At 45.2% G+C, this 16,723-nt stretch overlaps 1 protein-coding gene across 1 annotated transcript; it reads right to left on the bottom strand.

Moving 5' to 3' along the window:
* Positions 1 to 15,249: 15,249 nt before the first annotated feature.
* Positions 15,250 to 16,716, bottom strand: LOC103810503 (tetratricopeptide repeat protein 30A-like; the record flags this gene model as incomplete). The annotated part of the gene is made up of 1 exon (XM_009083404.1): positions 15,250 to 16,716. A coding segment is annotated over one exon (1,467 nt), but the record flags the coding sequence as incomplete, so codon positions are not given.
* Between the last annotated feature and the right edge of the window lie 7 nt (positions 16,717 to 16,723).

Genomic DNA, 16,723 nt, shown 5'->3' with positions numbered 1-16,723 from the left:
CTGTAGAGTAGGAGATTGCAACATGGAGGTTTGATTAAAAAAAATCAAATTAGAAACTATGTTATATTACATACTTTAGAGGCTTTGTCACCAAGTTGATTAGTATAACTTAGTTATTAGCTGTTACTAGAAAGCTTTCCACTGAGAAATGGAATTAGAAATACTAGTTGTTGTATGTTTATTCACAATCTCGTTGAATTCATCTCAGCCTCCCAGATGCACAGAGAACGAGTCGTAAGGCTGTTTTATAGGTTTAAATATTTGCCTATTTCTTTGGGGGAGGGGGAATGAAATTTGAGAAAACCAATGTTTTGTAACAGCTGGGCTTCAGATGCACACACCAGAGCAGAGAGGGACGAGGGCTGTCAGTCACATGTATACTTGGACAGCTGTAATTCTGGTGACTGGGACACTTATTTTCCCAGGGTAACAGTAGTACCTTAGTTTCTAACTCTTTCCAGCACCCCCTGACCTTCTCGTATCCCTGTTTCCCTCCTCTTTTCGCTGCCAGACTTACAGTTCTCCTGCACTCTGCATCCCCTGTCCAAGTGCTGTCACAGTTACCCTGACCACTAGAGAAAGGCTAAGGAAACAGGCATATTTTCTCACATGCACAAGAAGTTGCAGGTATATATATACATGAAACATATTTAACATATTAAATTCCTGGGTTTTGCCTTGCAGCTAGATCATATACATCTTAAAGATAACTGGGTTTTTTTGTCCAGTCGCTGACTGGACAAATACAGGTATGTTCAGTGCCAGTACACACATGAGAAGATGTCAAAGTGCTGGTGGAAGGTGTTGATATGATGTATACCCGTGGACTTGACTCTCAAATGCAGTTTCTAAGTGTCTTCTAAGTTCACCGGGTGATGGCATTTAAAGACAGGAAAAGCACAGCGATTTGAGAGGATGCATCAAGAATTAAGATGAGCTTCTGAAAGCATGGCAGCCCCCACAGCAGCCCACCCCAGTGAGTTTGACTTGTATTGGTTGCAATGAACAAGTCATGATGTTCCTCCAGTCTCTCTTAAAGCAAGCAGCTAGGGCTAAAGGGCCAGCTGAGTGCATCCTCCTCAGCTAACACAGTGTGATACTGCCAAGCCCTGCTTTTTGACCTGATCCTGGGAGTCCTTGATTAGAGCATAAAACATTGATAATGTGAACCTTCAATTACTTTCACATTTGTAGTTGAGCATGATGTGCCCAAGGGACACTTGTGGGTGTTCTAGAGTTCACTGGTAATCTTATTTTAACCCGTTTTTATTACCAATTGAAAAATGCAGGGTTGAGGGGTTGTTTTTTCTTTACCCATCTTTTTTTTTCTGGTGAAGAAATACAAAGAAAATAAATCCCTTTTGACATGGGAAATGATGTTATATTTTATTTAATAAATAGAAAATATTATCATGCACCAGGCCAATTTATAAACATGGTCTCTGTAACTCACATTTTTAATTACAAAGGGAAAACCAGAATGAGTTCATTAATGCTGTGAAAAAGAACAGTGACCTACCTGCCAAATGACAAGGTGGAAATAATTAATCTGGTCGATTTAAAAGAAACTGATAAATTAAAATGAAAAGCCTTCCATGTTGTGCATTAAATTAGGGAGCTGTGATTTCCAGAATGTGTGTTTATTGTCAGACTTGATCCTTTCTTTTCTTGCTTGACTTGATCCTGTATTTGGCAAGTCCTGTTAGTGAGTTGTTTGGCATTCTGGGTTAACGTATAAATCCATACGCCCAGGCACATTTTGCAAAAGAGAGTCTGCAAGATAAAGCTCTTTATGAAATCTCACTGATGAAATGCACATGCCTTGTTTTTATTGTCATATTACAAACCTCCTTATTTCCTTTGCTTTGCTTGCTTTCCCACCGTTAAATGTCACTTGCCTTTCCTTGGGCTTTGAATGACCCAGGCACAGGGCTGAGTTGCTGGGGTCATCTCAATCAATTTATGACCTTAAAAATCCGATCCACATGGAAACTACTGAGCTGCTGGAGCTGAACCCTAAAGTATACAGCATATTTGCTCCACAGAACTGGAAAGAGTAAAACAGTTTCTTTTCTATAAATACCAGTAACTCCTCTTGACATTTACAAGTACATAGTATTTTTTTTTTACACACTGCATGATCTCAAAAGTGCTTAACAGATCAGTGAACTGTGTATCTGCTCAGCATAGGTAACTACAAAGCCATTATGTGCCCTGCACCATCCCTCACAAAAGCTCAGGACATTTGCATTAGCTCCTGTCCATCTCAAGGCCATAAATTGCAATAAGAAATATGGGGTACTTACTGAATGGTTGACCAGTGCTCTGGTGCAGCCTACAGGAAAATATGAATGTTATTGTTTACTTTAACTAGGGTATATATCATACAGAGCCAAGGACTTCTCATTTGTTAAGATGAGAGTTGCTCTCGTCAGAAATACTTTGAGGCATATCCCGTTGCCAGGGGAAAATCAAACTGAAAACCAAAAGCTAGGCAGAGGATGATCTGAAAGTTTTATATCTGAAGTGTTAGAACTGGCAAGCATTAAAAATACAGCAGGAGAGCCAAGGCAGACGTTCCTGTGATGTGGTAAAAATAAGCAGTGCGTGTTGTTGCCTCTTCAGAAGGGTTTGCCTTGTGAAGGGGAACAGTACTAGATGGAATAAACAGCTGTGGCCAGAAATCAAATTCCTGGCAGTTCAACAGCTCCAGTCCTCCTTTTCCAAAGCTACAAATCACCAGGGGGAATTCTCTCACCCCAGCTCCTGCCAGCAACTCTACAAAATCACCAGACAGCCCCCACCACATGGTTTTAAATCCTGAATGCTTATATGTGTTGATTAGATTTCCTCGTTAAATCCTTAAAACATCATGATTCAGAGCTGAATTATACACTCTGCACCCACTTTCCTCATCTAAACCAGCATATCATTGCTTGTGTCTGGCTGGGAATTTCCTCCTGGAGAGGGGGGACACAAGCAACTCCTATCAGTGACCAAATACAGAAGACAGCTTCAAAGGGAACAGCACAGAAAAGTGTGAGGCAAGGGAAAACAAATTTATTTACTATAAATGAGCACAGAAAATGTAAAATCTGCCCTGGGCTATGAAACTTGCAAAATTGTGTTAAAATCCTGAGGTTTCCCAATACCTCTGTCAGCTTCTGCTGTAACACCCCTATAAAAACTGAGATGGGTGTCAATCCTGCATGATGAAAGCCAGCTCAATTAAAGAGATAAGCCCTCAAAAGTAGCTAAAAGGTTGCTGAGACCAGATACATATGGGAGGCTGTCCTGACATAGCAAGTTGTACAAGCATTGCCAAAGTCAAGGGAAATTTCAGCACTCCAGTGTCCACCCAAAGTGACTGTACCATGCTCTAGACTTTATCCAGCTGGCTTGCAAGGCTTGCTCTCCTCTCATCCCTCTGTTCCATCAGCCTGCGTCCAAGGGGCGTTGTCTCTCATGTACAGTCCCATCTCTGATTCAGATGTCCCCCCAAGCTGTGTGATGAAACCTTCTTATGATTCCTGGGTATGTAATGAAGTGCTCTCCTCCTGTATCATGAGCTTAGGCTGTGTAATGGAAGCCAAATTTCCTTTCTTCATCCCCGTGTGTTTTGCCTCAATGCTTTGCTGATTGTGGATTTGGTAGGATTGACTCTAATGTTGTGTATAACAGCAGAACAGGTGTAGGAATAAACAAATCCCAATTTGTGTTTCATGACAGCACCTGTTTTCAAACCCACAGCCCAAAGGGGGAAGAAGACAGGGTTTAAGATGGACAATAAACTAAGCTATTTAAAATGCATTGTCAACAGCCCAGTAAGCTCAGCATCCCATTTCCAAGACCCAAAGCAGGAGGTGAAGGGCTGCTCAGCAGGCTTTGGGAAGTTGTTGTTTGGCCTCAGGAGCCATAGCCTGGCCAGCTCCTGGCTCTATACAGGGATGAGCAACCTTGTAATAGCAGCCTATGTACCTCTGGCACAGCTGTGCACTTTCAGGTGGTGTCTCAACATGCCATAGCCCAAGGCACAGATTCCCAAAGGTATTTGGGAACCTCTTGCTGAAATGGTGAGGATCAGGTGCCTACATGCCATACAGATCTTGGCCTGAGGGCGCTGTTGCTTCCTCCTCAGTTGCTTCACCTCTGTCCTTGGGCTAGAGCAAGAAATGGCACAAGGGGCATGATGATCATTAAAAACCACTTCTGTGCTCAGAACACAGCCCCAGTGCCTGCATGGTCCAGGTCCCACTTTCCCATCCCCAGAGTAGAAGAAGAGCTGCTACCCACTGCACTGAGGGCCATTCCCCTACTCAGAGCATCCCTATGGGTGTCCCTGGCCTTTGGTGAGCCCTGCTGGGGGCTGGAAGAGTGGAGGGGAGCACACGTGCAGCAATGGCCGAGAATCAGTATGGCAAATGTGAGATCTAAACTTGAGTTGCATTTGGCCTTCAGTTTGTAATTTTCCACCAGGCTGTGCCTCCTTATGCTATCTATAGCTTAGTCTTCCTCCCTTGCTGTTTGTCACACCCATGCCTTACTTGTCCTCCTTTCCAAACCTAAACACACACCTCTGAGCAAGCTTCCAGGCTGTGGCATGTTTTATGCATCTTTATTAGCTCCAAAGCTGGAGCAAGATTACATGATGTCTAGATTTCCTTGCAGTCAAACTTAATATCCTGAGAAATGGGAAATTTTACTGAAATCCTGCAGCACTGGCCAGGGTGTGGGAGGGTGCACCCTGCTGTTTCCATGCCTGTGTTGTTGCCATGGATGTGCAGAATTATCCGACCTGAATTGGGTGGGTTTTTCGGGGGGGGCGGAGGAGGACGAGGGGTGGCGGCAGTGGTTTTTTGTGTATCAGGGTGGGGCAAATGCACTTTAGGTAATTTTGCCACTGCCCAGTTTAAATTAGTGTGAAGTTGTGATGGGAACTCCAGATGTGAAAATATTAACAAACCTACAGGGGGAAAAATTTATGGTGAAAACATCTTGCATGTAAAACGTATTCAGCCTACTGAGTATGAAGGGAAAGCAAACAGGAATAGCTGTAAGGAATAGTCAGAAGGATATGAAACATACACTGGTTCTTAGCTAGTATAAATATTCATTGCTTCAGGGGAGCCAGGCAAGCCAACATCAGCCGAGGATATTAGCTAGGTGTCACAGACTGAAATATTTCTTTTTCTATGAAAAAGAAAGGAGGTGTCTGTTAGCAACTGCACTTGCTGGCAGAGCCAAGGCTCAGTCAGTCCCTCGGAGGCACAACACACCCTGGCTCCCCTGCAGCGCTTCCTAGGTCCCTCTGGCACACCCTCTGCAGCCCAGGCTTCCTCCAGTGCTTGTCCTGTGCTAATTCACCCTCCAAGGGCTTTTATCCCATCCCAATGCCCTTGCTCTGCCGTCAGTGCTCCTGCTCTGCTGCTCCCAGTCTGGGCTTCATTTCAGGCTGGAGAAATTCCAACCCCTGAAATTCTGTGATTCTATGAAATGGCACGGTGTTTCTCCCTGTATTATACACAGGATGCTCAGACAGCGAAGGTGCTGGAAGGTCTGTATCAGAAGCACTAAGCTGGTCCTGAGCGCTGCACAACCACATGGCATTACCCAGCTGAAGGGGCAGTGACACACAGCGATAGGCTTGAAATAACCCTCCAGAGAGATCCCCACCTCTGCTCTGTGAGAGAAAATGCATGAGCAAAGAGTCCTCGGGAGGCAGTATTGCCAGGCTTACTCCTCAGGTTTAGGGTAGAAGTCCCATTGAATTGAAATCCAGCACAAATCCTCATTAAATGGAGATGTGGTTATTGTTAGTGCTACAGTAGTGCCCAGGAAGGCTCCTCCAGGACTGCATCAGACTGCAGGGATTCAAGCACAGGAGGTGAAGAAATGGCAGTCAGGAAAATGTGGAAATGAATCTGTCTTTGTTCAGTGTCAGGAAATTAATGCCAGCTTCTAAGGCATGGGAAATGACATTGGCTGCCAAATACAAACTGCTCTGGATTTCAGGGGAATAATTATGACAGTGAAATATTTTCTTAACTTGACCTTGGGCCACATACTAAATGGAAAGAAGTAAATTTGGCACTACAAATGCAAACTGAGCCACAGTAACTTATACCCGTGGAGGATCTGGCCTTACAGACCTGTTCCACAGGGCCAAATCCTGCTGTCACTTGACGCTGGTGTGTACCGGACTGTATTTTGCTGAATTGCATGGAAGTGCTGGGGCTTGCACTGGCGAAGTGTGAGCAGAATTCAGCACTTGGTGAGGAGTGCTGCCTCGTGGCAGCCAGTGGTATCCCGACTGAGAGAATCACCAGCTTGTGTGGAGCTTGTGCAGGAGCATCATAAAGCAAAAAAATAGTGGTGAGGCATAGTTAACTCCGTGCCCTCCAGGAAACACAGGATGGGGCTTGACAGAGTTGTGGCCTGAGGTGACAATTGGGCACAACAGAGTCCTAATCAAAATCACATCCCTGTTTGCAGACAACCTACCGGAGATTATTTCAGAGACACCCACCCCCTTCTGAAGGGCTGAGCAGACATTCACCAACAGCTAAAATGAGATCTTAGGTTTTGTAGCTCTGGTTTGTACTTCTGGATGTTTCCAATGTGTTGATTACCAATCCAGTCGTGCTCATTTGCCTCCTGCCTCTGATACCTCCTTAAGCTCAATGAAGAAACAGTTATTTGCATTATTACATATTTCTTTGTAGGAGTTCTCACCCCAGAAAAACACCCAATGGTTCTAGGTTCAAACAACAAACAAAGTAACAGTGCTAGGGAATTAGATGATAATCTGTTTTGCTTTCTCATTCTGGGCTCATTTCCCCCAGTTTAATTCAAGAATAACTTAGAGTAAAAAAGATGATAGTGCTCTATCAGTACCACAGGACAAACAACCTGGACTCAGACCAGCTTATATTTCATCAGGTAAAGGGAGATGTATCAGACAGGAAAAATATTTTAGAAGAGAAATAAAATATCACAGCCCACTTTTGGTTTACTTTTCTGCAGTAATTTCATGGCAGAGATATTAAGGGAGTGTCACATAGGTTGCCTTCCCCATCATCCTGAAGGCAAGGCTGATTACTGAGGTATAAACTCAGAATGAAAGCATTAGTTCTTTAGGTTTCTTGTGTAAATATACATCTGTTTGAAAAATTGAAATTAGAGAAATAAATGCTATAAAACTTTGCACAGTGTTAAATAATGCGAGGTTAATACACATCCTCAGTGTTTTCAAGCACAAAAGCTAAGAGGTATCTTTTAAACATGTCTCCCTAGGGAGGAATCATCTGATTTCTAGCATAAGAAAACACCAGAGGCAAGGCAGAAGCCTGATCTTACTCCATCCCAGAAAAACATGTTCCTTTGAAATTTCATCAGCTAGAAAAACAATGAGTAGGGTTTTGGATTTCATTGAGGAATTTCACTGTTGTTTTGTTGGGGTTTTTTAGGTCCAAATGATAAAAGTGCTATAAATTCTATCTTCGAATCTGCAAGTGAAAGGTTTAAGAGATTATGTGAGTAAATCATTCATCCCTTCTGAATATCCTGCTGATAAAAGGGATCCCCTGATGTGATACGTACTGTCAGGTTTGAATTTGAGGCAGAGAATTTCTTTCAAGTTCCCTTTAGGGAATCTGTACATTTTATGCTGAATATTAGGATCACCTCTCCAGGCATGGAGAGGAAGCTAGAATGAGACCCTAAAGCCACAGAGAAATTACCAGAAAGAGATAAACTGGTTTCCTTTTTTTATTAAATTCTCCTATAACCAGCTTTATAACCTAGCAAGTCACAGGAATTTCACAGCACATTACACATGCTCAGTGGCAGGCATTTCACAAGATCAGGGTAGTGTTCTGCCCTGGATTGTGCACAAAGGCAGAGGGCAGGGCTCCCTCATCTCCCTTCCCAGAGACATCATCCTGCTCTAACAGCTTTATATTTTGTTGGCTGTTTCATTGCTATTAACTCTTGTTACCAGCATTTCATGTCTTCCAAAGCCCTGACGTGATTCTTGTGCAGGAGCAGGCTGAGAGGAATTTTCATGTGAGCAGAAAAGAAGGTGCCACTGGTTATGCTGAGTAAAGCTGTGGCTGCTCCCCATCTCTGCAGAAAGGGTGATTCCAACCTTGCACACAATTGTAAGTGTTCAGTAGAGCCTGATGGGGAGGTGCTCTCATGCATGTGAACAAATGCTTCCTGCAGTAACACCAGCACAAGTCCAGAGATGCTCTGGTCAGGTCTGGTGTGCCTGGGACTGAACAATTACCTATAGGTCAGACCTGCACTACCTAAGGGCAGGTTCTTCTCCATTGTGCAGTCCATGTAAGGCTGCTATGGATGAGTGCAAGAGGCTGTGGGGGTGCATGGCATTGCCTGTCTGCATCTCTGGGGTGAAGGCACTGGTACCCAAACCTGTCCCTTCCCCCCTGGGTGATGCTGAGAGGCAGCACCAATGCCTCTCTGCAGCCTGTGTACACCTGCAGAATCAGAGGGTAAAGGTTGGAAGGGAACTTTCTCCTTGCTATGGTGGTCATCTGGTCCAAACCCCTGGCTCAGTCAGGGCCAGCTAAAGCCATTTGTCCAGGATCATGTCCAGATAGCTCTTGAACATATACAAGGATGGAGAATCCACTACCTTGCTGGGCAACCTGTGCCAGTGTCTCACTACCCTCACAGGAAAAATCTTTTTCTAATATCTAGCCTAAATTTCCCCTCCTTCAATCTGAACCTGTTACCCTTTGTCCTATCACTGCAGTTCCTAACAAAGACTCCCTCTCTGCCTCCCCTGGAGCCCTTCAGATGCTGCTATGAGGTCTCCACACAACCTTCTCTTCTCCAGGCTGAACAGCCCCCACTGCCTCAGCCTGTACATGGCCTTGTCCCTCCTGAACACAAGGAAAGCAGCAGCAGGGAGTTCCAGGAGACCCCAGAGCAAGTCAGAGAGGTAGTTCCTGGAGAGCCCAGGAGGGTAGTGCTGGTCCCAAGGGAGCAGGGATGCTGCCTTTCACTGCTCAGCTCGGGCTGTGTTTTTCCTTTCCTTCTCTCCAAGCTCTGAATCTTCCATTCCTCAGCACTGATGGTGCTTCTCCATCCCCTCCTGCTCCGTGTGGGAGCTGCAGTGATAAATACTATTGACAGAGCAAGAAAATCAGACACGCTGTGTCAGAGCTCTCACGTTGCTCTTTGCCGCCGTGTGAGTGGCCATGAATCAGTGGAGGGGCACACAAAGAACTCTCTGAGGCACCAGAGAAGTGTGGTTCAGAAAAATCCGAGCTGTGTTCATTTTAATTTGGAAAATGGCTGTTAGTAAACAGTTCAACCCAATGAGATCTGACTGTTAGCCAACTCCCTCTGCCCTCTCCCACGGGAAAGAGGACTATAAAATAAAACTGACTCATAAAAAGCTGTTACTCAACCTGTTCCCTGCTTGTGACACAGGATGGCAAGGGTCCTAGGGGCAGACTGGGGGGAAGGAGAAGGTAAGCAGCAAGAAAAGCTGAAATTCAGAGAAGTGGACATTTGTGTGCAGCAGAGGACCCAAAAGCCACAAGAAGTTCAGACCATTCAGAGCCAGAGTGAACATTCACCCTGGGAGGTTTAAAAGTTTATGATGCTGAGTGATGATTTCCATATTCCAGGAGAAAACCTGGCATTTGTGGTTTTGATTTCCCTCTCTGAGCTGTTCCTGGTGGGGTGGTTGCTGGGACATGGGTATCTCCCAGGGCTGCAGAGGCAATCCTATGCTACGTGGCCCCATGCTCAGAGCCACAGGAGGCTGTGTGGTTGCTGGCAGAGGCTGTGCCCAGCCAGTTCCAGGTGGAGGATCAGGATCCCCTGCAACTTTTACCTCTCATTGTGCTGCATCAGTGTTTTCTTCATGTGCAGCACTTGCACCTTGGGAACCACGGAGTTAGCTGTTTTCTTAGCAGCATTTTAAGTCTGTAGAAACAAGGGGGTTTGCCACTGAATTTGACTGGAGTTTTATCATCCCAGTACTTTCAAGAAGCTGCTCTTGGACAGCTTGAAATAGCAGTCTGTGAAAATGTGTATTTTCTAAGGTGCCAATTTAAGACTCATTGAAGTAAATGGGAACTTTTTAAATTGGCTTTCCTGAGCTTCAGTTTGGGCTATAAACTATATTGAACTTAGGGGAAGATCCCAAAAAATAGAAACATTCTGGACTGAATTGTTGGATTTGGCAACGTCTGCTCTATGACTGGGCTTTATTAGTTTATATTCAGGCAAGGTCTAGGAAAGTTATGCTAATCAAAAGGTTCTTTGGAAAATGAATCCAAATGTCTCCATTTTTCTACTTAATGGAAAAGCATCAGCCAAAAAAAAAAAAAGATGCTTTGCTGGAAATAGAGCCTAAAAGTTTGTCAGCACCTAAAGCCTCTTCTACTTCATTTAGAAACTGTTTCTTTGGGTAGGTCACGTTGTCCAAATGCATGCAGAGGACTGCAAAACAGCTATTTGTTGTACCAGTTACGCCTGTTTCTCTGCGGTTTCTCCCAGCCTGTGTGTACACTTATATTACTGTGTATACACTCCTTATATTACTGTTTAGCAGCACATTGAAGCTGGGAGGATTTCAACACTAACTTACTTTTCACCATTTCCACACATGTGTAAATCTTCCTCCCCACCCTGTAGGACACCAGCCAGGTTCCTTTCTGCTGCTACTGGCACTCTTTGCCCATGGTCCCACACCAGTGCAGAGGGACAAAGCCACGTGTGCCTTGTCAGAATGGTCAGCCTGTGGCTCATGAAAGTTGATGCAGCACCTCGTGCAGGCACCAACAAAGGTGCACACCACGTGAGCATACCCAGTCCTTAAGAAGACAGCAGGATTTAGCAGAGTCCCAAAATATAGAGGTAGCTTTATTTGCTGAAAGGTCAAAGGGAGATAAAAGAAGAGAAATCTGGGGGACAGGAGAGGATGGATTTTTCAGTGCTTATCTTTCAGCCCACACAGCCATGTTATCAGTGCTCTGAATCTGCATTAGTCAGGGTCAGACTCTTCTGCCTATGCTGGAGGCTAAAGGCAATATGGGATGTATGGAAGTTTTGAACTTAGGATGTTGTAAATAAGAGAGCGTGGAACATGCTGTTAAAATCAGCATTTATTCTTGTATGTAGCTTCACCATTCTGAGAGAAATAACATTCCTCTCTTTGTTCACTTTCTAACAGAGCTTGTTTACCCAGTAGAAACACCCCCAATTTTCCCAAGGAAGACAGTAATCATGTACCTCCCAGAACTGTATGGAAAGACTCTTTTGTTGCATCTTTTATCTCTGTCTTACCATGAAGTCAGCCACCCCTTGATTACTGAATTTTTTGGCCAGCTTTGACTGTGGAGCTGATCACAAGTGTCCCAGGCATTCACTACCTGTGTTCCGCTGATGGTGTCACTAGACACTTGATTAACTACAGAGATTTGAGGGCATTCAAGGTGAGGCACAGAGTAAATCACATCTCAGGCCCTCCATGCCTCCCTTGCTCCACCTGCCAGCACAGGTGAGCTGCTGGCAGAATGGTAGTCAAGGCCTTTGCTTGTGCAATGTGTGCTGTGATTACTGCCAGGACAATTGTCACCTGCAACACGGGTAGCAAGTGCTTGTAAGGTTTGAGGACAAGAAGATTTCACAAGATGCCCTGTAAGGACAAGATGCAAAAGAGGCCATGAGTGCAAAAAAATCCTGGAGATTGGCCTTGGGGTGGTGCTGACGTGCATGCTCCCACATCTTGCACGGCTCAGCTTTCAGATACTGATGCCATAACAGGGGGCTGATGGCTTCTTTCCTCTTGCTCCCAACAAAATAAAACAACACAGAGGCTCTTGCCTAGGAATTTGTGCTTACCTGCAGCTGTTTGCCCTCTGCAGGCCCTGGGAACAGGGTCAGCCATTTCTGAGTAGTGTTTTTTGTTTGCATTCTTTTACATAAAAGCAGTGATTTTTGATTGGGACAAAAGAAGGACTGTGCTGGCTTAGGGCATTAATTTAGGTGGATTTTACCATATGTATAAGGAGCATAAACTGTTATTTGCTATCCTCCCTTCTCTCTAAATAAAAATGTGCTTTCCTTTAAAAATGTATTTTGTGTGTAAGTCACATAGTGATAACATTAAATGCAGTATAAAGATGGTAATAAAAGCGGTTGTAACATTTATATATTTTTCATGACCAAAAAGCTCTGCAGTGGGAGATGCTATAAATGCCTGCTTGCCTCTGGAGGAAGCAACACACTTAAACTGCAAAGACATCAGCCATGTCACTGCAGGACCCAGATCTTCTGGGCACAGGAGGGGTGTGTAGGCAGCTCTCCAGGATAAAACGAGGGTTGGGGCATCTGTCACTGACACAGGAAGGTTGGGTGGCTGTTGCTGAGGTGAACAGGGTGGAAAATACTGCTAGGATGGAGAGGAGACTCCACACAAAAGCATCTGTTGATGCAGCAGAGGAGGAAGCCCTTGTCCAGGCTGCCTCCTGTTGTGCCTCAGCTCTGCTGCTTCCCCCTCTCCTTTCATCAGCTGAGGTCTCTTCACACTGGGGTCATGGGGTCGTGTTCAGTATCACCCAACCTGCTCAGAACCCTGGGGTGTCTGGGTGCAGTGTACTCTGTGAGGAAAAGCACATTAAAAACCCCCAGAAGGCTAAGAAATGCTGCTACTGGCATTTTCCCGTGGCTTTGTTTTGGTACATCTGTTGTGCTGCAACAGGATGAAGCAAATTCCAGGCACACCGACTGCCCTCTAGCCGCATCTTCTGAAACAGCCACAGCTTGCACAGCTCCGCGGCCTTTTATGGAGATGGAATTGCTGTTCTCCCTTCCCACCCTGCAGCCAAACGCCTGGTGCCTTTCCCTGGAGGCTAGGACCAGGGAGTGTGTGCCAGAACTGTATGGCCCTGTTGCCTCCACCTATTCGTGGTGTGGTCACAGAAGGTGAGACAGAGATGAAGCACTTGGGGCTGCGAATCCTGGCAGTCACACACTGGAAACCCAAGACCATATGAGCATCACCAAATAGCCATGGCAGTGTCTAAATTGCTCTCCATTTGAGGGCATTCAACATTTGCACGGGATCTGAACAGTGAATTTCTTGTTAAACATCCACTGACTTTTACAGGAAATGCCCAATGAATATTAAATGAAGGGCACTACCTGTTACTGCCCTTCAGACACTGCTATATGGCATGACTTTTAAAACCTTTTTTATTTAAAGGTCATGCTGTTTATGCTGCATAATATATAATACAATTGCACTGTAAATGAGAGACAGGCTATAGAGCCTCCTGCTGTGCTTCATGGAGGTGAACAAAATTTGAGATCACAGGTCTCCTCCTCATGGGGAAGCAGTTGTGGAAAATACTTAATATCAGCATAATCAGGGGCTTAATGGCCTAGTGGTGAGTGATGAAGGCCTCTCTAGGACACCTTGCTGCATCTCCTACCTGTTCTTTAGCCTCTCTCAAGCATTGTCCCATTCTTGACAATATTAAATTTGACTTTACTGTTATAGGAAGTTTTGGGCAAACTGTAGTATTACCTAACCCACAGCCATTTCCTTTAGCTGCAGACAATATGCTCAGCCCTGACAGGTTTCTCTCCCAGCACTGGAGAGTTGACTTTCTTTACGTTGAATTGGTTGTGGGCCTGTCCAGTTCCTGTGGACATTAACTCTCTGGAAGGATTAAGTAGTCTAATCCTTTGTAATAACTTCCAAAATGCTGTTCTCTTTCTTTCCAGGTAACCCACAGCATAGGAACTGGATTTTGAGGGACATGCAGCCTGATTCCAAAATTCCCCCATGACAGTTTTTTTAGGGAGGCAGTATCAAAGATAAGCAAATGAGTTAAAGGCACAAATCTTTGATCCTTATTTTAGAAACCTCAGTTCACACATCGCTTCAGGAGGCAGAATACACAAAAAGGAGAGCAGCCATGGGGCACAGAAACAGACTGCATCAAAACACTGGGAGGTATTTTGGTCTCACTTCACTGTGGAACACCTAATGTAGTTGAAATGGGATGGGAAGACTGTTGAGAAAATACACTGACTGAGGGCAGTGTGATGGAAATACCAAGGAAAGGAACTAAACTTTATATATGGGGTTTCAGAGAGGTGTTGAGAGGCGCAGAAACACAGTAACACAAGGAGGAAACTGAGAAGCAGATTTCATAGAATCATAGAATTTTAGGGGTTGGAATGGACCTTACAAATCATCTAGTCCCAAATCCCTGCCATGGGCAGGGACACATCCCCACCAGACCAGGCTGCTCAAGGCCTCATCCAGCCTGGCTTTGAACACTGCTAGGCTTGTTCCAAGCTATTTTCTTGCAGCTAAGGTTAGAAGTCGTAAGCTTTGCATGAAATGGGAGTTTGATGCTGCTTTTCACATTCATGGGGTCGCTTACCAGAGACTGTACATCCTCAGAATGCTGTCTGGATTAGAAGGGCAGACCAGGCTGCACATAGAGGACTGAATTCCTGAGTAAGCACTTGCTACTAGGCAGGTTTGCAGGGCAACAGCTGCTACCCAGATTGTGTGGGCACAGGGACTCTGAGGGTTGCTGAAGTCAATGGCCAGCACTGAGCAGTGTCTCTGAAGCCACTTACATTCAGTCATAACACTTTACTGCAAGGGTAGATCTAAACTGAGGTACCATCCTAACAGAGCCTTCTTGGAATATATTCCTGGTCCCTGTATTAGGTATGGAATTTGCCAGAACACTTGTGCATTATGACTGAGTGAGCAAAAGGCAATGTCAATGTTGGTAGAACTGATTTTTTAATATAAAGTCATTTATTGTGTTTAATATACTATCAATGTGATCTGCAATATATTAAAAACACCCTGGAAAAAGGCAGAAGAAAGAAACATTTCACACACAGGCACAAATTAGAGAATTAAACCAACTGTTTCTTCAATTTCTGTGCTAGAAGAGATGGACAACAAATCCTTTTTTAACTGTCAACCAGTGAAAAGAAACTTGGTCAGAATTTCAGAAGGATAAAGTACTGTTTCATAGGTGAAATCTCTATGATATTTCTCCAACATGACAGGTTACTGAGAATGCCCCTAGTGACCTGGAGCAGATTAATTTCATGAAAACATTTTATTTCCCACTGAATGTTGTTAAAATAAAGGACAAAACATTTAGATTTTTGTGAGGGTGAGAACAGAACAGACACAAAGTTCTCATTCCTGCCAAACAGGAGCACCATTTACTCAGCCCAACCAGTAATCTTGTACATCAGTGCCCTCAAAAGCCTGGCTTCATAGGTTACTGTGTTCTTCCCACTGTGCAGCCTGCTCTCTTCCAGGGGGTGCTCAATGACAGTTGGGATGTTTCTTCCAAAGAGCTCACATTGCTTCAGGAACTGAACACACTCCTGGACCACACTGTCACGTGGCATGAGCATGTGCTTGGACATGTTCTCCAGCAAGGACAGGAAACACCTCTTGGCATAGTACCACGTGTCAGTGCTCAGTTTTTTGTTATATGGCTCCAGGCTTTTAATGATCCTGGAAATACCAAAGTCATAATTGCCCTTCACACAGTAGAGGGTACCAATGACTAGATTGACAATGCAGAGGTGGTAGGTATTTTTGTCAGGGTTCTCATAGGACAGCTGCTCTTCTGCCTTCTCGATCTTCCTCATGAGTTCCTCTGCGTCTTCGTTCTGGCTTGTCAGGATGTAGGAAACACAGAGGTTGGCTAACACAATGGCACTGACATCAAGGATGTTGTCATAGTGCTTTTTAACTATGGGCTCATAGAAGCTAATAGCCTCTTTATACTTGTTCTCTTGCATGAAGAGCACATGGGCCACGTTGAGCTTCCACACCTCATGTTCCTTACAGAACTCCACTGACTTGCGGAAGATCTTCTCTACCATCGTGTAGTTCTTCATGTCCCAGTAAATTTTTGCCTGGGCCATCAGGACAGGGACATATTTATCCAGAGTCTCATCATACTCATTAACTGCCTTTTTTAGAGCTTCCTCATCCCAGTTTTGCTTAGCTTCCTGCACCTGCTTTGTCAGTTTTCGCAGCTGCTCAGTCATGGTCCCTGCTGAATCATCCAGCTTGTGGAAAGCCTCCTCAGGGGCAGTCTGGCAGGTAATAACAGCATCCAAGAAGTTGTACAAGTAAGGGGTGAGCAGTTTATAAGTCAGGTGGGCGTTCTCTGCCAGCACATCAGCTGCCAGGTCATAGTACTGATGCTTGCAATAGAGAAGCAGCAAGTTCCCAAAGGTTTCAGGTGGGCAGGGATTCTGCAGGAGGAGGAACTGCAACTTCCCAAACCCTTCCGTGGGCTGGTCATCCATGTTCATTAGCGCTTGGTTGTGCAGCGTGACCGGGTCCAGCTCCTCCTCTGCTCTCGGCGGCATATCCGTGAGCGCCTCCTGCGCCGCGCGGGGGTTGTGCAGCTGGTACTCGATGGCAGCCTTGAGGTTGAAAGCCTCCACCAGCGCCGTGCGGTGCAGCAGCAGCGTGTTCCCCACGCTGCGCACGTCGATGCCCTCGGTGCTCAGGCCCACGCCGAGCTCCGGGTGCTGCTGGATGCCGTGCTTGATGATGTCAGCGATGTACTTGAGGGCAGAGGGATACTGCTTGGCCGAATAGGAGCAGAGCGCCAGGTTGTAGCACAGCTCCGGGCAGCACCCCAACACCTGCATGGCGCTGGAGAACTTG

This window comes from Acanthisitta chloris, unplaced genomic scaffold, assembly GCF_000695815.1.
Source record: "Acanthisitta chloris isolate BGI_N310 unplaced genomic scaffold, ASM69581v1 scaffold4861, whole genome shotgun sequence".
NCBI classification, from domain to species: domain Eukaryota; kingdom Metazoa; phylum Chordata; class Aves; order Passeriformes; family Acanthisittidae; genus Acanthisitta; species Acanthisitta chloris.
Note: the sequence above shows the minus strand (reverse complement) of the source record. Positions and strands in the feature narration are given on the sequence as shown.